The 26,493-nt window shown below is 37.7% G+C and overlaps 1 protein-coding gene across 27 annotated transcripts in view; it reads left to right on the top strand.

The window, feature by feature from the left end:
• LOC105384426 (glutamate-gated chloride channel) overlaps positions 1-26,493 on the top strand; it is a 91,235-nt gene that overhangs the window by 47,160 nt on the left and 17,582 nt on the right. For all 27 annotated transcript variants that reach the window (XM_038115196.2, XM_038113981.2, XM_038115341.2 and 24 more), the window contains exons 2-4: positions 675-720; positions 14,806-14,883; positions 20,199-20,291. In XM_038115196.2, the coding sequence (XP_037971124.1) occupies positions 20,209-20,291 (83 nt within the window). In that variant the 5' untranslated portion in view covers positions 675-720; positions 14,806-14,883; positions 20,199-20,208. The remainder of the gene's footprint in view (positions 1-674; positions 721-14,805; positions 14,884-20,198; positions 20,292-26,493) is intronic.

Below are 26,493 nucleotides of genomic sequence, written 5' to 3'. Positions count from 1 at the left end.
GATAGCTCCGGGAGACTACTCTACTCTGACAAAATACTCAGTCAGTAGCGCCCATATTTTGTCAAGGTAGGGTAACTCTCTGCACTGCAACTCACCACAAATCTCGTTGCATTAAACGTATCGATTGCATGCCGGCTCTCTGGAACTCTGTATGGGGTTACACGTTCACAGAACGTTGGTACCAATCACCGCAATCGGTTCCTGCCCTATTTGAGCACGAGTAAGGGTGCTTATATAGAGAAACGGGTTCCCTTTATCTACCTGTACCGGTAACCTGATTATGCGAAAGCGCTCATGACATATAAAAACCCGGGAAATGCTCCGTGAGTGAGCGCTTTCGCATAATCGGGTTAGCGGTACGGGTAGATACAGGGAACCCGATTCTCTATGTTAGCGCCCTAAGCTAGGACTAGGCCCGAGCATACTCTTATCGTGTGAACTCCGTTTTACGTGAAGTTACAGCTAGCTACTGCAGCCCCGCAGAGCGGTCGCCGCGGGGGCCGGACTCACTCCCTATTACAAGAGACTCTGTGGTTCATTTAATATGTTAGTAAAGTTGACGTTCTTTAATAATAGATTTATAAGCAGTTTTTTTATTGTGTGCAAAAACAATAAGACCACAAATAATATAACTTTTACGGAATATAATTTAATATATATTTTTCTTGTTCCAGATTACATGATTTGGCGAAGCATCTGCCAGTTAAGGCATCGGTGAAGGTATGCACACTATACGAATTATGCACATTTAATTACCTACATGATTTGCAAGAAACGAAGCCCATGCTTTTCCAATTTATATTTTTCTTAGATTCACAGTTACATCTGCAGAAAAATCAATGTATAACAGAGCGGAGACCTGTGACTGACTGACTAGCTATGTAGCTACCGGTGACATTGTCATTATTAGTAAAAGCTGCCGTTACAGTTTCAGCGTCCGCCGTAAAACCCCACATTGTTCTTTTACTAGATTTCCTTTATTGCTTCGGTTTCATTGCGGGTCGAGAGCTGAATTGGGATTTTTCAAGGCTTAGGCATAAAAAAGGTCTTAAATTTTGTGAGTGACTAGATAGTGTAGTAGCTACATAGTTTCCTAAGTTTAATTGTGTTATTATTGTCTAAATACATTACGGTATTTTTTTCTATAAAACCAATACAAATTATTCCAAAGTTTAAATGTAAGTACTTTAACGTCACAGATGAAAGTGAAAGCTCGAAATGTTGTCGGCTTTACACTTAAAAGCGACATTACGACATAATAAGCAGAAGCTCTCAAATAACGCGACGCCTCGTTATCTCAATGGACGACTAAAAGCCGTTCGCTTGACAACATAAAGCTCCGTACACACACGGGTTTTCTCGACGCTAAAGCTAAGTTAAACTCATGCAAGAGCTGCGGTCGCGGTCTACCGTTGATGGTCTGCGTGGCTAAAACTTTGTGGCACCTGCGCGGTCACTTTAACCTGCGAAAACTTAGTTTGAGAGAGTCGCTGCACTTTAGATCTTTAGCACAACCACGGCTTAAGATCGTTGCATTAACCGTTGGCATGACAGCAATCGTTCGTTAGTTTTTTGTGACTCTGGTTTTGTCACCTGGTTCGGTTCACCGTATTCAATATGCATAATTATTTAGATTCTATGTAACCTGAAAGCTTAGAATTATATTTATATATTTTTTACGATATTAGAATAGGCAGTACAAAGCTTTAGAAATATTATGTGTATAATAATTTTTAGGTGCATTGGTGTTCGTAATTTCTCAGTAACAGGATTTTAATGTACTCTAACTTTACAATTTATATGCGAAGTGTCTACGTGTTTGTGAAAGCATAATAATGTTAATAATATCAAGTCATTTAAAAAAATATAACTCCTTGTACTTAGATTTGTTGCCCACACAGTCTGCAATAAAAGTACAGAGTGAATTTATGGGGCACAAGAAATCTGTTAAACTCTACAAGTCACCACATACAGGCACACGTTATGATACACGGACACACACACACATGTCAACCACCTAACTTATTTACCGCCATCCCCTGCAAAATTAGGAGCAGCAAAAAGGCAACTCGCTGGATTCTGGACCACGTTTCGTTTACAACGCTATTGTAAATCATAAAAATTAAATGGCGAGGAAAAAAAACGTGAGAAAACAAGATCTGTTACACCTTCGCGGATACCAGTCTAGCATATTATGTATGTATGTTATGTGAAATTAAATACTGAAATCCTATTCTAGCTCACGTAAGAAGGAGCTACCGTTGGTGAACTCTACACGATAGCCTCAAATTCATAAACATTTCACCAATATAGCTGATTAATAAATATTGTACCTATCTCTCCCTGAATAAGCCGCCATGTTTGTGTATCCACAAACTCCAAGTCCTGATTCATATTTAACACGTCCGCGGCCGCCGAGTAATGTGTTCCGAGGGTGCTGGGCGGCCTATTAGATTGTCTACGGGTTTACTTACTGAACTTACAGATTAAATTATGTACATGACAAACCCAAATAACACACGTAACATAACAAACAATATAACAAAAGCTATGATAATATTATAGCCGTCAGTTTAAATCTCTGATCTAAATACATTGCATTGATTGCACAAAACTAACTCAAGCTACTCCCGTCGTTTGCCAACCTTAAAAATTCGGCACCTTTAAATAAAATCATTGTGTTTTAGAGAAAACACTTAAATAATTAAAATTACTCGTACAGAAGCGTTCTTAATCAAATAAACTGTGTAAAATTCAGCCAGTTTTTTACAATCAAAATAACAATCATTTTAAATTCTGTTTGAACAGCGACATAACAAGGCACTAACTATACTCGTAGTATCACTAATAACTTGCAACCGAGTTACAAGTTACGTTGTAACAGTGTTTGCTGCGATGTTGGCAGTGACCCAGCAACCCCATATTAAGTAATGGATTTCACACAGAAATTAATATGACTACGAACTGAAATATTACGTAGCATTCAACTGCACTGCATGGGGGGTGTTTTATTTGAGGATTGGGTTTTATTTACTTATATAAATCACGTGATTACTAATTAATATGCAAGTAACCTTGAATTAACCTTTCTGTACCATGGACTACTTAGTGTATTAGTCTATCGTACATGTATTAGTCTATGTCTGTACGTATGTATCTGCAAGTTTCCATGTCCACTAATGTGGATATGATCCGAGATTGCGTATTGATTACGCGAATCATCGTTAGTGCGTCGTGGTATGAGCACGCGTGTCGATGGCGGCGGGGTGACTACGTGACGGCGGACGTGCCCCGAATGTGTGACCACCCTTAATTGCCTCGTTGAACTATCATGTGTAATGTAATGTCGACTGCAGGTATATTTGAATTTTGTTTTACAGGTTTACCTAGTGTAGTTACAGTTACAGCCAAAATGTTAATTTGTTAAAAAGTGTAAAAGATACGAAATCACAAACATTCAGTGAAAGAACAGATGTTTCTGTCATCGAATAAATAAAGTATTTCCGAATAAGTAGACACTCAATCACGATCGCAATCTCGGGGATGTAACGTGAAACCGAATTGTGGGATTTAGGAATCTCTAAACTCATTAGTCAGCGTTGATCCGCGGCAAATTGTCGACAAATGCGAGCGATCTCGCTCTCTGTGCGACTGGCGTGGCGGTTGGGAGCGGATTTCACTTATTTTATATTAGTCGACCAAACAACATTACAGCTGTTAAGTCTACATTAATACCGGCGAATTTATTTCGATCTTTCCTCAATAATTTTTTTAATCGATTCTGTACCTGGCGAAAGTAATGCGTTGAAACCTTAATTTTTTGATATAGGTTAATTACTCGTAGTTTATTAGCGAATATCTACCTAGGTATATCGACTGTAGCAATTAACAATGTCGTAAGTGAAAAACCGCTACTTTTCAGTAGAGCCGTTTTAAGTTTTAAATATGACTAAAATAGTTCTAAAATTTACATTACTCTATCTATCTTAACCAAATTCGGCATGGTGACTTAGTTTTAAATGTGCTACAAGGTAGTAAGATAAAAAGTTAGTATTTTTGATAGGAAAGGTGAAAAAAGGCACATGTGACATTATTAATCGTCAAATCCCAGATTAACTTTGTCGGAAGAGTTAGATCCAACAATGTTAACTGGACTTAGTATTATAAATTTTGTTGGTAGTGGGAGATTCAACAATGTTCACTGAACTTAGTACTCAAAATTTTGTCGGAAGTGGGAAATCCTGCTATTTTAAGTGGACTTTATATTCTTTACGATGTCGGATTTATGCTTTCCTGAATATTTTTTTCCATGAAAATTGTAGTTTTCCATTATTTCGTTTCTATTTTCTAAGATAAATTTTAGTTATCAATTATAATAATGCAACGATAATCTGCTTATAGTTCTAGACACAAAACTGAATGTTGCAGTTTCTTAAGGCATACTAAGAACGGGAAATTCGGGAAACTTCGTCACATATTCTCCTCGGCCATTCTTCAGAGCCTGAAGACAAAATTCTTCAGCCAGTGAGTCCTGCCAGTGAGGACGTATGTTGCAGAGACCTGGACACTGACGGTAGGACTGGTCCACCGATTTCAAATCGCTCAGCGTGCTATGGAGAGAGCTATGCTTGAGGTTTCTTTGATAGATCGTATCAGAAATTAAGTTATCCGTCAGAGGACTACGGTTACCGACATAGCTGTCAAAATATGCAAGCTGAAGTGGCAGTGGGCTGGTCATATCTGCCGAAGAATCGATAACAGTTGGGGTAGACGAGTTCTCGAGTGGAGACCACGAACACACAGACGCAGGGTGGGGCGCCCTCCTGCCCGCTGGGCCGTAGGCGAGTAGCCGGTTGGAGGAGGAAGTCCGAGAACCGAGTGTTGTGGCGCTCATTGGGAGAGGCTGCAACTGAGATTTACCAACTCCTCAATGAGTGCTGGTGTTGCGGTACAGTGCCAGGTAACTGGAACGGAGCGGTCATAGTTCCTTTGCATAAAGACAAAGGCTCTCTCCAGGTCCGCAACATTCACCGTGGCATCAGCCTCTTAAGTATCGTTGATTCTGTATGCAAAAATATTGATTGAAAGGGTATATAGGGAGACAGAGAATAAAAAATCTTGGATGTGTTGGCATGGTATTTGAAGAAAGGGAATGGGATTTGTGGATTACGATCTTATCACTACGTATAATGTCACAGATAGGTCCTGGCTTAACAGAGTTCTGTGCCTTCTTAGATTTAGGAAATGCTTTTATAGTAAGGAGGAATGATTTGTGGGACACAATGTCCGTTTATGGAGTGGACAGCCAATTGACGCGACCACTGGGATCCCTTTAGGGACTTTGGCTTGCGTTAGGATAGAGCCTACACTGACTGGTTTAGCATCCACAGGGGTGTTAAGCCCTGCTTAATGTGTGCTTCGCCTTGGGTGTTTCATTTATTTAAAGAAAGTTATGTTAGGGATATAAAAGATGATAAAAAGGATTGCGAATCGAAAAGTTACTTCTTAAGTGCATGCTGTACGCTGACAATTAAGTCTTACTATCATCGTCGGTAGAACAGCTGCAAAAATAAGTAACTTTCCGGTATGATGTTTAAAAATGAAGGGAATGAAAGGCGAAAGTAATGATGTTTGAAAGAGATGAAACGGTGACTGAGTGTAAGATCACGATAGAGAATTAAAGATTACAGCAAGAGAATGAGTTTGTATTGTTTGGGTATCCTGTTAACGAGAGATGTAAGGGTTATTGAAAGTGAAAGTGGGAAATCAGATAAATTTATTGGAGCCTGGAACTCTGTAATGAGGAGTCAGAAAGTGTCTCAAAAAGCTCGTTTGGATGTTCATGAGAGTGTTGTTCCCTACGCTGATGTCATTTATTATTGTTATCACTAAAGATCTAGTATACTCGTATCCTTGCAGCTTTACAGTAAGAGGCCGAGAAACCTGCAGGTTACAGTGCACGTGACTGCACTAGTTCATCTTCAAATCCAATAGGAATTTTACTGACGGTTGTTATCCAAAAAACAACAAATAAATAATAAAATATCGGTACCTATAAACATACAGAATGTAAAAGCAATGCTCCTGAAATCATGAACCACGTGCTCCTTCAGTCCAACTAAAATATATAAATACCTACGCAAATTATCATTTTTTTTCAGTTTACCATACAGAATTACCTACTCTGGAATATTAGGAGTATGTATGGGATTTTTAAAGATGTTAGTGTTAAATTAAAGTAAACTATTTTTGTAGATACCAGAGCTTTTAACTGTTTTTGAAAAATCTGCCCTAAGTAAATTTACAGTAAGAGGCCTTTCTTACTAGGCCATGGTCACATCAGCAACTACGTATCCAAGCAGTAGGTATATTGAAATGTATGGTATTAGCGACGATACCACACCGTCGTCGCCAAGTGAGTTAGGTACTATAAATTTCAATACTTACAGCTTGGACACGTTGCTGGTAACGCGTTCAATGAGGTTCTAGTGAGGCTGGGCTCTAACTTTTATAGAGAGCCGGTCGAGATTTTACAACGTTTACAGAAAATAATGGTACATTGTACCACATCCAACTCAATAGTTTAACATTATGTACAAATAACAAGGTCGGTTCTTCCATATCCGACAATCACAAGGGAAAGAAGAACAAATAATAAAGTCGGTAATACCATATACAACAGTAGTACTTGAAACGCAAGCAAGTAACAATGTGGGATGTGGTACATCCGACTCAAAATTAAAATAATTCGCAGTTAATACTGTTGGATGTGCCGTTTGCTACAATGTTACCTGTTCAGTACTGTTTATACAACTTCCATACGAAAATTTAATAAAATATTAATTGTTAAAAAAAATACATTGTATTGGGCAAGCATGTTAATGTGAGATGCTATAAAAATATATATTTGTTTAATTGTATCCGTTTTAATGGAACATGTTTGTACACAAATCTTCAAATTCTGTCATACATTGTCTTGAGATCTTTACCCGTTCCTTGATACACTAAGTCTACCATTATTTAGAGCAAGACATTATAGTTTCATTATTTTTATAAATTAATTCATCTTAAAGACCACATAATAAAATTGTATAACGCAACTTGGGCTCCTCCCGCTAACATGGCGGGAAGTGGTAGATACGACCGGCCGCCCCGCTCGCCCGCCCCGGGAACAGTGTCGCAACATACTTACCGACAGTGTTAAGCGGTCGCCATGAACAGATCCGACTTTTTTCCACAAGAAAAATCGGGAAATATTCATAATTAAGAGCTGAAACTTTCCTAACACCTTCCTTATTGATATTATGACCTTCTAGTGCAATAAACTGAAAAATGGCCAAAAGTCAGTTACGACATTGTTAATTGCTACAGTCGATATTATATTTATATGCAGAAATGGTATAAAAAAGGCGCATTATGTCGCAGTAAGTACAAAGGTATTACTAACATAGTCTTTATCCAGACAGATTTTCAAGACCCAGCCAATAAATCAAGCATCAGTACAACCTTCCCACAAATCTCCCTTCATCCCTAGATCCGTGCTCATATCCCCCCCCCCGCGCTGGGGCTCCGGCCGTGGACACCGGGCTTAGGGGATGACACGCGGCTCGGCTCACTGCTCGAAGGTCACTTTAGATTAACAAAAAACGGACGAGAGCTGGTAGTAGAGAGTATTTGGTAGTAGAGCTTTGAAACTCGGTTTTTTGTAAGCTCCAGTCACCCCTGAATAGCGTTGTTGGAGCCACGGAGACTACACTCGCTTGACGAAATACGAAGTTGCGTGCTGGATTAAATGGAATACGGATTGCATGAAACCTATTTGAAACTTTATATTTTGTGATGCAAGAGTTGTCCCCCTGGCGTTAACTCCAGTGTCCTCTGAATGTAGAGTCTGGTAAACCATTTTGGCGCATTGTTGTACGGTCAGGGTTTCACTTCTAGGAGGAGTTTATCAATTATAGGTCATTAATGTTTTCAATGGCTTTCTTAATAATCATCATAATGCTATTTGCAAGCGCCTTTAAATTATGTTAAAACTTACGTCAAATTTATAAGGCTTTTTGTGTTTGATCAGTACTAAATTTAAATAGATTTTAGAATGTAGTATCCAAAATATTTAATGTGTAGGTGTTGTTTATGAAAACAAATTTTTCCTCAGGCATCCTTCAGCAGATTTTTTTACGAAATATATAACCCTATCACGAAAACATTTCAACATTGACAACAGTCAAGTATCAATTTCTTCAGTCACTTAAGGTAATTGTATGATTGGTAGCTACTGGACCCGAAAAGTAAAACGTTTCTTCTTACCATTTTACCGTCGTCAATCAGTCAGATAGGCCCGAGACAGCGGGACAACGGTCAGTGACTGACAGTTGAAGCGACATCGCGTCATTTGTCGATGTGTCAGCGGCGGAATTAACGGAGAGCTCTCCATTTCAAGCATTTCCGGACTTTTCTTTATATGAATTCAAGCAACAATTGACACGGTTTAGTACACTCACGTGCAATGAAAAATTTAAATTATTTCTTGAATTCATTTAAGAACAAAAGTCTGCCAGTCAGTTTGATACACCAATAAATTACTATTACTATATACACAAGTACATAGTACCAACCAAATGTTAGATTTGTATCAGTTGAGCATTCTGATGACATATTTGGTTTACTATTCTTTTCCTTTTTTTTATTCTTTTTTGTACACCTTATTACCTATTTTTCCTGTACCTCCTGCGGGTTGACTGGAAGAAAATGCTTTTAGCATTAAGTCCACCCTTTGTACTTTTATTTGTAATATTTCTACAATAAAGAGTTAAATAAAAATAATAAATAAATATTTCTGTTAAATTTTAAGTAGGTAATGTAGGTAGGACAGTAAACTTTGAATAAATCATATATTTATAAAATATGCGGGGGACATAATAATTGGGCACAAACGTAACTTTGCCAAAAGAGTCCTCGGCACAGTTTCGGGCGCTAACGATCTCTGAAATCTTAAATGTAAATGGAATAAAACATCCCATTCAAATAACAGACAGTACTTACATTGAGTACCCTTTGCTGAAGTGTTGAATAGCATGTTTATGGTAAATAGAATAACCTTGCTGTAAAGGATAATTTTCTTAAGCTTATCCCGATAAAACTTAAATACTTTTTGCTACAAAGGTATTTCTAAGTAACGACTGAGCCTTATCAGATTGAGTGTAGAGGCGGGAAGATTATATTATTATCGCCAAGACAATCTGATCTAGCTATTGAAAAGTTGGTTACGCAAAACAGTCTATTCAATTACTACTTAACATTATTTAATTTAATTAATAAGGTCAATGTAGATAAAGTACTTTTGATCATTAATTTCATTAGAAATATAGGTACTGGCGAAAAGTTAAGGGTCAAAATATATTCAGAAAAAAAAAATATAATTACTGTCTTATACAACTTTAAAATAAACGATTTTAATATGGAGTCGGAATTCGTTGCGACTTGAGTTTGTAGCCCCTATCTACGACCGTAGCTTCGTAGCGCTACGCCGCCACTCGTAGCACAGGCAGCGTAGCGCTACGCAGCTCGTAGCACGATCGATTTCAAATGAGCGTAGCAAAATATTACAATGCTTTTTGTACAGTATTATAGGTACAGCCCGTACAACCGCACATATTAATTTTACGAGCTTAATCATGAAATGGGTTTTAATTTTGTTTAATATGTAATAACTGGATAATTCGGTTGGCGAGTTGACAATTCATATTCTATAATAATTCCTGTAATAATTCCTCGATAATGTTAGCCATAAAAATGCATAAATAAGCCTTTAATGATTCACTATTAACAAAACATAATAATATGTACAGTACCTAGATAGTTATATTATTGAGCCTATGGACAAATAGAAATACTACCTACATTTTATTAGTTAAAAGCCACTTGAAACATGCGGTCCTTATGATCCGTAGTTAAGTGATTGGTATTTTTATAATAGTATTGGAAGAAATAAAACGACATTTATGCTTGCATTCTGTTGGTACTCAACGTTTTACTACATTTCATAAATGTGGAACTACATATATATTGAAATGAGTTTACAGTTACAATGTACGTATAATAAACTCTTTATGGATACAGTTCATAGAATAGTATGTACAATAAAAGTACAGACGCTACAGTATACAGCAATTATTGAACTCCTTTCTCCTACTTCTATATCACTGATAGAATTTTCACCCCGTGTACTACATACACACTCACATCTTTGTTGTATTGTCATGTACTTCTTTGCGTATTTTAAATGTATTAATTAAAAGTACATTTTTTAGCGGAGTAAGCACACGCACTAAAAAGGCAGATGTACTCAGTTGTTAAATGTTTATGTTTTGAGATATATCGTGCGCGGAGATTATGGCAATAATCCTTCAGTCTTGGAGAAGGCTAATGTTCTGCTTTTTGTGTTTTTGCGTTTAAGTTTATGTACATTAACTCTAGGGCGAAGCCCCATTGCTGTGGTGCGGCGCCGCGCTCCGTGCATTTTCCCATATATTTTTCAGGGTCATGTCCTAAATAATATGTGGGAAACAGCACTGCACTGCAGCAATAGGGCCTCGCCCTAAGATAACAGGTATTATCGCCTGAGAGCTGTTGGGACACACAACACGATACATGAGATACACTAGGATACAGTACATACATGGAACTAATCACAAACATCATTTGCATACTAATTACGAATGTTGTTAGTTGATGCTAGAACAATGTACAACTCTGCAACAATGTTCATGAATATCATCCCGTTTAAATAGTAAAATAACATCTAATACACTGAAATACAACGTCAAATATTATATTGTTGTTTCATTCCTGAATTATAAAACATAGATTTTATATTATATTATTGTTGCATTCCTAAATTACCTACATAACATAGATTTTATTGCTCCTATTTTTTGTGATATATAAATCGAATTCTCAGAGTAAACTGTTATATATTGAATAATTGAAACGTTTTGCACACGCACATGTAGTTATATTTTGAATTCGTTATGCGAATACTGTAATTTGAATCTCTGCAGTTATTGAGTAACTACTATTTTCTACCAAATTGACGATATTTCGTTATCGGCGTCAATCATTCAATTTGATTTTTGTTAACTCTGAGTGAATAGTTGTTTGTTGTTTGTGTTATTAAACTTTAACTGTATAAAGTACGGTTGCTTTGGGACTAACCCTAAATGAATGAGGTTTAGTAAAATGTACCACGTAACGTCAGATGTTGCAACTTGTTTCTGTTGTAAAGTAAGCATTGTAGAATTGTACTTCTTGCCATTTTGTATGTTTTACAAAACACTTTTATTACTGACGTACCCGGCCCCGCGTTGTTCCATGTTGTCGTTCATTTTACAACACAGTAAACACAATTTATTTGCATGTGTTTAATGATTCATAGAATGGTCACTTTTGCCCGCAATAAAAATATATTTTACGAGTCGACAAAAACACGGCAGGCGGATTACAAACGACGAACATTCAAGCTTTAATTAAATAAGGCCAGGATGGCCACGTTGCTCCATTGTAATAAACGTTAATTCAGTATCCGACTCTCAATCGATAGAAAATTATTAAATATAATGCAATTTGATGTTTTAAATTGGAAGACTGGAATGTTAACTGTATGAGTAAAAATCAATAAAATTTATTATAAATTTAATACTGTTCCCAAAAAAAAAAACAGATTAGATGGGCACGATTACAAGTATGTTTACTTTAACTAAAATGTTTATAATGTTTAAATATTTTATATTACCAAAAGCGTACTTCCGTATCTTAGTACTTCTTGAAATTTTAATAGGTGCCCACTTAGGTATGGACACATACACAACTATGGACTTATGTCTGAAATAAATATTATTCTTCTTTCTTCTTCTTAGGTTCTTAGGTAATATAAATCCATAGAATGATATAAACACTAAACGTTTACACGAGTGCGCCAGGGATCCCTGCAACTTGAACCTGGGCTCAGGCTCGTAATGAGCGAGTGAAGCCTGAACTAACGAACACGCGAGCGCCGCGCGAGCGGAGCGGAGAGCTGCCAATTACGTGCTGTTTGTATGTCTTATGTGCAATTATGTAACTGCTTTTACAATGTATGATGTTAGTTTTATTATATTCTATACGAAAATGCCTAGGTTAGGTTTGTATCTATAAAGTTTTTGATTGAATGAAGAATGATCCAGAGGCGCGAGCATAGGATTCGATACTATTTTCGAATCTACACGAAGGGTCGCTTTTACCAAACGCTAAACGTATTTAAATCAAATTTTAAATACATTTTGTACTAACTGACAGACGTATGACAGGCTACCAAATACGTTTAGCGTTTGGTGAAATTCCACTTAACATGGAAAAAACAAATGCCACTTTTGGAACTAACAAATTTGCCTTACATTTTGACAGTGACAATTGACGATACACAACCAATACGCAACGTAAACGGAGGTTTCGAATCCTGTGCTCGGGCAACTGTTCACATGTTTCCGCCAGATTTGAGCCATTTTCCGCCATATAAATTTATTGTAACTGTTGCCATTTGTCTTGTATGCAGATCTTTTGACATAAAATCATCTATAATCACTGTGCCACACGATCGTAATGCCATGTTGTATGAAAAATTTTCCAATACCTAATGTAATTCCATTTCAGTATCTTATCAATTTGAGATCCCAACACAAGCTCTCCCGTTTCCTCACAGAATGTGTGTTAATACAAATCCAATAGCAATCCTGATGGAATGACCTGCAGCTCAGTCGCCTCTCGAGGGCGGAACTCTACATTGAATTCCAAATAAACGGATGAATGGAATGCGACCCGGAGTGCGCCCCCAGCGGCGGAGTGCAGGAAACGGATCAATTCATAAACCCATTAGTGAGGTCCGCAGAGCCAAATAGCACCGATGCAAGTATCATATCAAGTATATAGGTAGCTCACAAATTTACATGTTCACATCATCTCAGAGTGTTTGTGTTCGTTAAAGAGAGAGCATTCATTTTCGTTCAGTTTTTTCTGCAAATAGCAGCAGACACTGAATTAAATAGCAATAAATAATCACTCATGAGATTTCTCATCTTTCTGTAGGTACATAAAAAGTCTCTCAAAGACGATTCAAATAAGCTGCTCTCTAACAAAAATCACGTATACCTATAAGCCTTTCTATTCCTGCGTTACATTGTACAGGTATTGTTGTAGAATACTAAAGAAGCACGTTTTCGTACTAAGTATGAAGTAAGTATAAAGCGCCAAGGTTGCTCATTGTTCTGTGCCCCCGATTCTGCTTAAGTTTGAAATTTATTCTAGTTTTACTATCCACTCGTAGTGAGGGCTGGCTCTGGGTGTGGCTTCGGCCACTACGCTGAAAAGCCGAAGTCAATCTTGGTTTTATTTTTGCGCTGTTACTGATATAACGTGTGCTAAGGTTAACCATTCCTGTTTTGTATTTTTAAATAAATAATCTATGATTTGAAATTTGGTATGCAGGAAGTTGATACTTTGGTTACTATTTATCCTGGAATTTATTCCCATAAACATTTTAAAGCAAAGCGAGCTTGCGGGCATCATGAAGAATAAAGCAATATTTTTTTAACAGACGAATACTGAAACTTTATACTGCGTTGCTGTTACTAAGCTACTGATAAAATGCATACCCCCTTATTCATAAAAAAATTACTAGACGCTTTAGCTACTTTTGACGCTTTTGTCACTCTCTGTCACAGAACAAATTGTTCTCTGTCAGAGAGTGACAAAACAGAGCAGACGAAACTGGTCTGAGGATGAAACAATTCAATAACTAAAACGTCATATTTTTTATGAATAAGGGGGATAGACTATAGCCGAAGCTGCGTAGTCGTGGTGCCCTCTACGCCATCGGTGCCGCCGCGCGACGGCGCGACATGCGACCTTGTCGACACGAAATGTCGTACATTCGCTTTTAATATTACTTCACACGATAGCGTTACATTAAAGAGCGGATTATTCATTTGTTACTGGTATTAATTGATTTTTTCATTTGGTGGGACCAAATGATAATGATAAAAGTATTTATGTGTATCTACAGGTTCGGTAGGTATATTGCATCACAGGGTTTCAATTCATTTTGACGGATTTTTTTGTATTTTTTCATCTCCAAGTACACGTAGAATTCAGAAACATCGTAGGAAGAATTCATTTCCTTTAACAACAGAGTGGTGTGGAAAAACGAAATGGGTTTAATTTAAAGAAAGAAGAACAATTCTGCTACAACAATGAAATTCTACCGGATTTAATTGGATCCCTTCTTTGTTATGAGACTGCATTTGCTGAAATTGTTACAATCAAAATGTGGGAATGAAGGAAAACACAAAGCTTATTAAGGAAATACTGCGAGATACAATATTTAAACGAATGGAATTCTATTAGAATGTTTTAGTTGTAGCAGAAAACAAAATTGTACCTGCCTCCTTGGACTATATGATATTCATTTCAAAAAATAAGGAAGGTTGTTTTTAGGGGTTTCGTACCTCGAGTAAAAATGGAACCCTCATAGGATCACTTTGTTGTCTGTCCGTCAATCTGTGAGTCTATTCATCTATCTGTCAATCAATCTCGGGAACGCGTGCAGATATCGAGATGAACTTTAAACCATTCAAGTCTTTGTCCTCCCTTGAGGCTGTGTTTTTTTTTCTATTAGGTGCAGATTAGATTATTCATTTATATGTAAATTTTATCCTTACACCGTAGATGACTCTCTTCCCGTGTTTTTTAACCCTGGGTATGTTGTTTCAGGAGGCGATGGGGTCTCGCGGGCGCGGGAGGGCCGCCGGCTGAGACACATGCCCACTACACACTGCTGCCAGCAGAAAGGTAAACAAACTGGACAATCTTAGCAATCTGATAATTTAAAATGATCTGTCTGTAATTGAAGGAAGAAGGGTGGGGGAAGTTGTACGTATGGTAGTGAATCATATACGTGACTACAACTACCCTTTTAAACATACAATAATACGATATAAATCAATTAAAGAAGTAGCAAGTAGTTGCGCATAATGCTTCAATTGTGTAAGGTGAGCGCAAAACTATAAACTGTAACAATCGGCATACTATACCAGTTTGCCTACTGGGGACGTAACCTCAACTCTAAATAAAATAGGCACACACTGCAGACAATGTAGTTTAGTATTTACTTACTCTGCAATACAATATGTCCGAGCTCCACGAGCCAACATTCGGTTGCCAAAAGAAAGGAGATCACCTCCAGGTACTTTCTGGAATCGAAATAAGATATTCTAGTGATGGATAAAAGATACCTGTACTCTACCGTATTGAGATATCTTTAAGCTCCAAAAATCTTGAACTATTGTACTGAATGGACGATTCATCTTTTGAAGCCGAGTCTTCGGAACACCTGGATGTTGCATAAACAAGTAGTGTAGGTATTCTAAGATGAAATAGGGTCACAGCTGGGGGTGTTGTATGTTTTGTATCATTTCACTCACAATATATATGAAATGATGAGTGGCATAGACTGAAGGAGGCCTACACCTTTGAGGTTGAAAACGGCTAAGAAGAAGAAAGAAGAAGACATATGAAAAATCAAAATTTCTTTTCAATCCCTTATATAAAACCTCATTTATCTTAAAGAAAACTCCTCAATAAAGTATTTTTCCCTCCTAAGTAAACGTACAAAATGTCCAGATAGAACTAGATACGGTATAATCGGCTCTAGCAGCGGCTGTCGGTAAACAGGTGAAGCCGGGCCGGTGCGGTAATCCGCGACTTCGCCTCCACGACGCTCCAAGACCACTCGCTTGACTGGATGAATGTAAACTTGTTTTTATGTGTTGGAGTTATAAATTATCTATGCTACTTCCTTGGTACGCATCTGTAGGTACTCTTAAATCGGTTCTTTTGTTTTGAGTTACATTGAGTTGCTACAGTCTGGGGAAAAGAAACCTGACCCTTCTCAGAGTGACAACGCTACTGAGAGTAGTGAAGTTTTTCTACCTCAAAATGTACTGTAGTCAGACTGTATCATTGTCTATCTTACACTGTTTTTCATACAGAGCATATAGTGTTGTTTCAAAAAAGTAACCAACTTTTATAATAAGATAAACAGTACAAAATAAAAGTAAGAAATTGTGTGCAAGTACCTAGCTACAGAAATCTCACATCTCTCCGCCGCGCTAGAAACTAATCGAGAAAGCAATTGAATAAAAGAACACGAAGTAAATAGGTGCACCGACTGTACCGACGCAGCTGAACTGTTGAGGAAATTGCATTACCAAGCAGAATACTACCTGAATTACACAGACAATACATTATTTTACACTGCAAATCTAACTCTTAGTTAGCAGGAAATAAGAACAATGCAAAACCCGAAGTAACACAGTTAGAGTTCCCACCACTGTACTAACTTGAGTAGAACTGAGTTACTCAGGGTTCAAAGCACTTCAATTATTCCCTTTAGAAGTTTTGCAGCACAGACAGAATCATAAGCGAGTACTTACTACTTATCCTACCGTCTGTGGAACTTGACAAAATAGCACGTCTCAAAATATATATAATGTACGAGTAAATAGTTTATATTCCAGTGAAAGGGTGTTTTTCAATCTAATGAAACAGTTTATTAGAATAAATTCAATCATCAAAATACATAAACTAAGACAGTTTCCAGAACAATTTACGATATCATACGACGGAAACCGTAAACCGCAAACTGAAACCTTCATAGAACTCCTAACAATACCAAACGGATATCCAATCCCATTCCCTATTCACACACTGGGTAATATACCCACATTTCGACTAGGGATGTACATAAGACTGCACAGTTTGTGGACGGATCGAGATGACTTTTGAAAATAGTTTATTCTATTCTATTCTATTCTCTGTGGGGGTAACAGTACCTGCACCTGGCTCTCTCGAATGGAACCTTTGTGCATATCCCCAAGGTCTAAACTGCCTTCCTAAGCTTGGACCATTTTCCCACCACGCTGGTCCACTGCGGGTTGGTGGGTTCACATATCTAGATGTGCTAAATCTAGATATGCAGGTTTCCTCACGATGTTTTCCTTCACCGTAAGAGCGATGGTATACATTGTACTTAAATTCAGAAAAGAACTCATTGGTACATGTCAGCGCCGGGATTCGAACCCGCATCTCTGGCGTGAGAAGCGGGCGCTTACCCGACTGAGCTACCACCGCTCTCGAAAATAGTTTAAACATGGATCAGTTACCAGCAGCACTGCCATCATAGCTTACATCTCAGTTATTTGAAAGATTGCTTTTTTAAGAGCGGTAAGGAAACGATAAGTACCTATGACTTGAATGACGATTTTACATGAATTTTGTCATGAAACAGTACCATTACATTATTACTATATTAAACTATTGATTGTACATTAATATTCAATCCGTAGGGGAAATTAATGCTGATAGTATTATTTTCCAGTTAACTTTTGGTGTTCCCACTGCACTTCTTTTCGAAGATCACTCTAAGAAGTCCAGGATTCAGATGCTATTATTTCATGGTCTAATGGCATTTCGATATGACGCTGTTATCTGCTATATCTGGCGACCATCGACGGTCAGTCTACAATGGCCTATATTCTTATCGAAAATAACATAATTTTAGAATTATATTCCTATATTCTTATCGATATCTTCCCGGATGGTTCAGCTCATCTCTATCCCGGAGGTATCGGCCACTGAGAGCCTCCGCAATGTTTTACCCTTTTTATTGAAATTGGAAGCCTCTAAGCGATATTGGTCTAGACTCTGAAGTCCGCGGCAAAGAGTGAACGAAATGAGCACTGAAGTGAACCGGCTGAATGAAATTGATTTCTTGAAAGGAGCACTTAGAAGTAGTAGGTGCTGAGCCTATGGTGTCATAAAAATGCAAAACCAGATTTAAAAACCTATAATAAAAAAAGTACAGTGCTGATATTCCTTTCTCACATTAAGGGTGATTTTAAAACGCCTGTTATTGTTTATTTTAAGCCTACCTTACTTTCTGAATCCTTTGGATACGGTCAAATCGCGTTTGTACACGAGTACCAGTTAGCCTAAACGTAATCTCAGTATTTGGAATGGCAAAATGGTCCAACGTCCACAGTCCACCGCTACGAGACCTAGACAAATGACAGTGAATGCGGCCTCGGGGGGGTCACTACAGCTTATGAAAAAGAACAAACGAAAACTGACATCAAATTGGTACGCTTAATTAATACAACCACATCGACTCGTGGTTAGCGCAGAGCTTAAAAGTTTGGAATATGCCGTAGTTAGCAACGCTTCTGCACGATTGCATTAAGTGTTGCGAAAAGTTTTTTGTAAGGTACAGTGACCCCCCTGCTCGGTCCGCACTCACTTTACAGATAAAGTGAATCCCAGGCTGTACCCTGAAGGCTGTACACTTGAATAATCGAGATGTTGCGGACTCAGTGCATTGCTATTTGTTTGTGCTCAGCAAAAGGCTCGGCTTTAGTTGCATTGGATAAACTAGAGGCATTTTGGCTTACATAAATATACGGACAGACAAATTACGTACCTAGGTAGTTTGTAAAAAAAAGCGTTTGTGTAGCAAACAACTATAAATAATTACTATAGTTAGTATACTACCTATATTGCCTATAAGACGACCGAATGGCGTAGTGGTTAGTGACCCTGACTACTGAGCCGATGGTCCCGGGTTCGATTCCCGGCTGGGGCAGATATTTGTTTAAACACAGATATTTGTTCTCGGGTCTTGGATGTGCCCGTAAAATGGCAATAGGCCCGCCCCCTATTACATTGGGACTAACATAACACTCTGGCGAAAAGTGGGTGCAGCAATGCACCTCTGCCTACCCCGCAAGGGAGTACATTAGTACAAGGCGTGAGTGCGTGTTTACCTATATTGCTGGTTACAACTTGAACTGTTATTATAAAAGTTGATCCTTTAAATAAAAATAAAACAATTGACTGCAAGCCGCGTTCGTTGAAGACTCATTATGCATCGATACGCTTTATCCAAAAACTCAGCCGCAGCCATAATTAACAGGATGAGCAATTATTTAAATTTCCTTCAATAAACGTTATTTTATGCAATTTTTATACGTATTTAGCGTGCTTTATTGACGTCAGAGCCTCTAAACCAGGTCATGTGTTTTGTTTCGAGCAAAAAAATGAAATTTATGCTGCCCTTGCATCATGCAAGTGAGCACAGGCCACCAACATTTTATTCATAACTCTACAATAATCAAAATGCTGAAATTTCTGTAACAAATATTTTACTTGAAAGTCTGTAGGATAAATACTTACTTATCTTACACTCTCCAAGGCTATATCACACAATGACCCATTTCAAATGCTATTTTGTAAATTTTATGAAAACAAGTTACCCTATGAACTTATTATATGGAGAAACAAATGTTCCGTGCGAGGATGGCATAAAATTAACATAAATCAACTAGCAAGGCTAAATTAAATTATACACTGGTGTATGTTAAATCAGTGGGAATAAATGTTTTATAATAGTTTTATTAAAAATGAATAACTAAGTGCAAATAATATGGAGCAGGCTGTTCGTAGGTAGGTATATCACAGACAGAGCTTACAATATTGATATTATGTAAAATGTGTAAGGGACGTAACTCATTATGATAAATGAAAACTCGTTTCGGAACCGGTCATCGGTTTTTCTGCATGTTGAGATTATAGAGGTATGGCCGTTTTATACTGCCACTTCAGCATGAGAGTTGCTTACCGGACCGAACCGGACCCCATTACCTTACAATAATTACTAGCTTTTCCCCGTCCAATTACTTTCTGGTTGACATTTCAGTATAAAAAAATATATATTGTGTAGTTAGTCAAAGAGTAACAAACATCAATGAAATCGCGCCTTTATAATATTAGCTAATCCTATCCAAATACTATCATACTAATATTATAAAGGCGAAAGTTTGTGCGTATTTGTGTGTATGTTTGTTACTTCTTCACGTCTAAACGGCTTAACCATTTTTAATGAAAATTGGTATAGAGTTAGCTGACAACCTGGATTAAGATATGCTACTTTACTTTACGCTACTTTTTATCGCGGAATTCCCACGTGTAAACTTTTTATGGCGAAGCGAAGCTCGCGAGAACAGCTAAAATTAGCTAATAGGATAATAATGTGTACTGTGTGTTGCTTGCAGATGTCCTAATATGGGTTGGTCGACGGCGGCGGCGCGCGCCCTGCCCCTCCTCATGCTGGGCTGTGTCTCCGTCTCCGCTCTCACTTCCGACATGTAAGCTATGCCTCTCTTTCTCTCTTCTATAGGTACTTGTCTTGAGGTACTGACCAACGTTACGAGGTGTAATGTAACATAGTTACACAGCGAGCATTCGTGCAGTCAGTACGCAGTGTTACGGGGAAACCAGCGAGCGACGAGCCGCTTAGAACACAGCGTTGCGTAACATGCTCGCTGGGAATGTAACATTACAGTCCGTAACGTTGGTCAGTACCCACCTTTACAGTGTGCAGTGGCACACTGTAAAGACAAATTGAAATAGGAAGGGATTTCCGGGTCGATATAATTGCCAGACTTGAGCCGTAGCCAGACTATGGCGGATATGGTAGGATGACCTCCGTAGGTTTTCGACGCATGGCGTATAGCATGGAGTGACGTATCAACTGTACCTTATATAGGTATACCCATGGAAGTAATAATACAACAGGAATGCGCACTGCACCAAAAAAACGAGCCGATAGAGATAGTCAGCACGGAGCCCTCCATCTCTTTCTATTTTTGGTGACCATAATTTTAGGTAATTCATGAGACATCACTTCTAATCTATCATGTCGCGAATAGGTGTCGATGGTCTCAAAGTCACCTATTATTCGAATAATTCGATTGCAATGTAGGTACGAATGTATTTTGGTGATATGACAATTGAGTAAACATTGTGTTGACATTGTGAAAATTTGTGGGAATTACTTGGAACCACCTTTGCTATGCTTCTTCATTGGAAGGAAAGCTGAAATTTGGGAAAATATAATTTTAAGTAAATAAAATTAAGTTGGGTGTAGTGTTGACAAGAAAGTGTCAAAACAGATTAACATTAAACGCAACTATGTACCTAAAACGTGTTTACTCTGGGTGTTCCGTTTACATAGTCTAGTTGATGAAAATCATAAGATTTCAAAATAAATATCTCAACCTAAGTGCTTCCGCCGGTTTTAAGCTTGATAAATTATCTTATAATACTCATATCTATCACCAAAAAAATCAACAGCTCATAACTCTTTACCAGCCTTATAAGATAACAGCCACAATAATACCTAATGATACTTAGGTATAAAATAAAACAAAAAGTTGAATGAAACAGGTCCTAATTAATGGAAAGTGATTCAAAAGTACGAATGAATGGTCACCCTAACCATAACGTCTCTCACAACAGTATAAACGTCATCCGTCATCTTGACAACTTCGGTCTTGTCGTAAAGTATTTAGAAAAACTGCCAATATTTTTTATGAAATTATTATTGATACAAATACCAAATATTTCATTAAAATTACATGTTTATAATGATTTATTATAAATTTGTTTTTGAAAATGATATGATATACAGTAGTCTATGAGTTAATTTAATATTTTTTTGCATAGCTCTCTTCGTACAAAATCTACTAAAGTTTACACAACTAAATCCTGGCAATTGTTAGAAAGAGAGGAAGGGCTCTGTGGTAACCCTCTCTATCGGCTCGCGGCCTCTTTCACTTCAAATATAAATCTTAAGGTGAATTCGTTAGGTCTATTTTTGTTTGCATCATTTTGGTGAGTGCGCATTCCTGTTGTATTATTACTTCCATGGGTATACCTCATCTTTGGGTAGTGTTTGTGACCGATACTTTTCTTAGATGTAAATTCAAATTCAAATTCAAATTCAAATGGTTTAATCGACGTAAAATTTTACAATTATTTGTCGATAGTCATCTACCACCATTTCACAAAGGCCCCGTCATTGAGAAGGAAAGAAATGGCGAAAGAAACTCCTCGAGCATCTTTTCAACTTTTTCCTTATAATCTATTACAATTTTTACTTATATCTAGTACCTACAATTTTACTTAAGTACCTATATCCATTTCATTTTTTCAATAGCCTTAGCTGAGGTGGACAAGACCACGCGTTTTTGTCGTTTAAATAATCATTTATACTATAGTAATTACAGTTAAAACTATAGTGCTTCAATCCCTTCAGCGGTGCCATATAGACTATCGCTATATCGAGGTGTTGAGATGTATGTACAATGCTGCCACAATGTCAGTTCGATTACACGAACATAGCACAAAACCGATCCAGTTGCAAAGGGGCGTGAGACAGGGAGATGTTATTTCTCCGAAACTGTTCACCTGTGCACTGGAAGATGTTTTTAAGCTTGTAGAGTGGAAAAGACTGGGCATTAACGTCAATGGCGAATATATCTCTCATCTACGATTTGCTGATGACATAGTTATTATGGCGGAAACGCTGGAGGAGTTAGGCGAAATGCTCACAGACCTCAATGATGCCTCTAAACAAGTTGGGCTGAAAATGAACATGGACAAGACAAAGGTCATGTCGAACGAACATGTTTCATCATCGCCCGTAACTGTAGGAGGTGTCACCATCGAAGTTGTCGATCAGTATCCCTACCTAGGACAAGTGATCCGATTAGGTAAATCCAACTTCGATAAAGAGGTAGCTCGTAGAATCCAACTCGGATGGGCAGCGTTCGGGAAATTACGACACATCTTCACTGAAAACATACCTCAGTGTCTGAAAACAAACGTTTTCAATCAGTGCGTGTTGCCAGTGATGACTTACGGAGCCGAGACGTGGTGCTTCACCAAAGGGCTTATCCACAAGCTCAGAGTTGCTCAGCGTGCTATGGAAAGGGCTATGTTAGGCGTGTCCCTGCGAGATAGGATTCGTAATGAAGAAATCCGCAGGAGAACTAAAGTTACCGACATAGCCAAAAGGATTAGCACGCTGAAGTGGCAATGGGCTGGCCACGTAGCCCGCAGAGCCGACGACCGCTGGAGTAGAAAGGTTCTGGAGTGGAGACCCCGTGTCGGCAAACGGCGTGTCGGTCGCCCCCCAACCCGTTGGTCTGATGATCTGCGGAAGGTAGCGGGAAGCCGCTGGATGCAGATGGCGGGTGACCGTTTGGGGTGGCGATCGTTAGGAGAGGCCTATGTCCAACAGTGGACTACAGAAGGCTGAGAGAGAGACTATAGTAAGCTTTACTACATAATGTAGCTTTAACATAATTCTTAAATTTTTGCTCAGTAAGGTTTATTGCTTCATTTGATAATTTATTATAAAAACGTATACAGTTCCCCATGAATGATGTGTTTGTTTTCGAAAGTCTGAGTGTGGGGAAAAGCAACTTATTTTTGTTTCTGGTCTCAATACCGTGAGTGGCTCCTACTTTACTAAATGAATTTAAGTTTTTACGAACATACATAATATTTTCATAGATATATTGGCATGGAACAGTTAGTATACCTATTTCCTTAAACGTATCTCTTAATGAAATTCTAGACCCTAATACATATATGGCTCGAATTGCTCGTTTTTGCAGAACAAAGATTTGATTAATGTCAGCCGCTCGTCCCCACAATAGAATTCCGTAAGACATAACACTATGAATATAACTAAAATACACAAGCCTGGCTGTATCTACATCTGTTAACTGTCTAATGGTTCTAACCGCATAAGCTGCAGAACTCAATCTACCGGCTATCCTCTCAATATGGGGTCCCCATTGCAACTTTGAGTCAATTGTAATACCCAGGAATACCGTTTCATTTACTAACTCTAGCTTATCGTTATTCAACGTCAAATATGTCTCTACTTGTCTTACATTAGGCAAAGTGAATTTAATACATTTTGTTTTCTTGGAGTTAGAGCTAAATTATTTACAGTGAACCAATTAGCAACTATGGAAAGAGTACTGTTTGCATAGTCAAAATTGACTTCTTGTCGCTTCAACTTAAATATAAGTGAAGTATCATCAGCAAACAGTACTATCTCACATAATTTATCTACCAAAAACGCTAAATCGTTAACATATACAAGAAACAAGAATGGTCCTAAAATCGAGCCTTGGGGAACACCCATACTGACAGGACAGCCAGCCGAACGCACTCCATTTATGTCAACTAGTTGAGTTCTGTTGCTCAAGTATGATTCCAATAATGTAAGAGCTTTGCCAGTTAGCCCATAATATTTAAGTTTCATAAGTAGAGTGGCATGATCCACACAATCAAATGCTTTCGATAGATCGCAAAATACACCCACAGCATCAAGACGTTCCTCCCAAGCACTAAATATGTGTTTGACCAACGCGACACCAGCGTCAGTTGTAGATCGACCTTTGGTGAAACCGAACTGTTGGTTATGGAGAAGGCCGTGAATACTAAAGTGCGAAAGCATTTGATGCAGCATATTTTTTTCAAATATTTTACTCAGTACTGGCAAAACTGATACAGGCCTAAAATTATTGGGATCATTTTTCTCACCAGATTTAAAAAGCGGTATTAGTTTACTAAGTTTCATCAAATCGGGGAATACACCGACCTCAATGCATCTGTTAAAAAGATTAGCCAGGTGGGGTGCTAGGATATCAATAACATGACTAATAACTTTAACGGACATGCCCCATAAATCTTCTGTCATTTTTAAATTTAATTCTTTATAAGTGGTAATTATGGTCTGTGTATTTATACCATGAAATTGAAAGTCGAGATCGCAAGGCGGTGCATTCCCTCTTAGCAAACGTTCAGCTTCAGCGCAAGATGAGTCAAGGTTCTCAGTTGTAGCTATGGGTATACTACGGAAAAAATCTTCAAAGACGGAAGCCACTTCTTCACTAGATGAAACAATTTTATCATTAATTTTAAGTTCAAAATTTAAATCACGTGGTTTATTCTTCCCGGTTTCAGTATTAATGATATTCCATACGGTTTTAATCTTGTTATTAGAGTTTTTAATCTTTCTATTTATATAATCTGATTTAGCTTGGTGGCAAACGGCTTTGAATATCTTTGTATATTTCTTTACATAATCTCGAAAGTTATCGTCATGAGTAAATGTACGCTGTTCATAGAGATCATATAATTTACGTCTGCTCTTATAAATTCCCGATGTTGCCCAGTCATTAAGACTTAGTTTACAATTAACATCTACTTCTTTCTTAGTGAACACGTTTTCAAATTCTTGAGACAAACCTTGAAATATTTCCTTAAAGGCATCATTGGGATTTCTTTCAGAGCTTCTACAGTAGCCAAGTTTACTGTTCAATCGAGATTTAAACTTATCAATTCTGTATGATGTTACTGGTCTGAACTTGAAAGTGGCTGACTTACGTTCAAAAGTACAAGGAAACGTAATAATTTGCCCACTGTGGTCGGATGGTAAACAATTGATTACAGAATGATTAGTAAAATCACAATTACAGTAAATATTGTCAATACAAGTGGCTGAGGTGGGAGTAATTCTGGTAGGTTCCAGGAAGACATTACTTAAATTATATGACTTGAACAAATTAATTATACAACATTTCATAGAAGTCTCAACTAATAAATCAATATTAAAATTTTCCACCACGACCACTTGTTTTGAGCTCTTAGATAAGATGGTAAGACTCTCCTCCATCACTTTCTCAAATACTTTATAGTCAGAAGAGGGGGGCCTGTACACGCTTAAAATTATATACTCGTCCATCTCAACACAAGCTAGTTCAGCTATTCTTTCGACCGATAATTTTACAATATCTTTCCTATCCTTACATTTTAAATTTTTCTTTACAAATATTAATGATCCTCCTTTGTCTAACGATTTCCTATTAAATGAGCTAATAACATTGTAATTTTTTACATTAAAATTCATGTCATCATTTTTAAGGTGATGCTCAGTAATACAAATTATGTCTATGTCGTATTGTTCTAAAAATAACTCTAGCATTAGAAGTTTGCGAGAAAGCCCCTGAATATTCTGGTGTACAACTCTCAGTTGCTCACCTCTTGTCGTGCATGGCAGTTTAAATTTACATTAGTATTACTACTAACTATCGTATCAGTTGGTCCTACTTCTGTTATACTACTTATAACAGGGTCATAAATATTGTAAGCTAACAATTTAGCTATCTGTCGCTTATAAAACTTAGGTACAAATAATGTAGGGTAAACAGTGGTGAAATTGGCCACCCCCAATAACTGGCCACATGGCTTTTTATTCGCCTAAAATAAGAAATACGATGACAGCACGCCATCTGTTACAGCTTGACACTAACCACTAGTAAGTTCTCGTTCATTTTAGTTCACACTCATTCCGCTTGAAGGATTGGTCTTCAAAATACACGCAATTTTCTGACAGTCGGCGACAGTGCGTCTGTTAAAATGGTTGTGCGCTAAGAAAACGTTAAGCGAAGACATTATTTCGAGAGGCGATATTTTTTGTCCCCA

This window comes from Plutella xylostella, chromosome 9 (assembly GCF_932276165.1).
Source record: "Plutella xylostella chromosome 9, ilPluXylo3.1, whole genome shotgun sequence".
NCBI classification, from domain to species: domain Eukaryota; kingdom Metazoa; phylum Arthropoda; class Insecta; order Lepidoptera; family Plutellidae; genus Plutella; species Plutella xylostella.
This window is presented reverse-complemented; position numbering and strand designations above follow the sequence as displayed.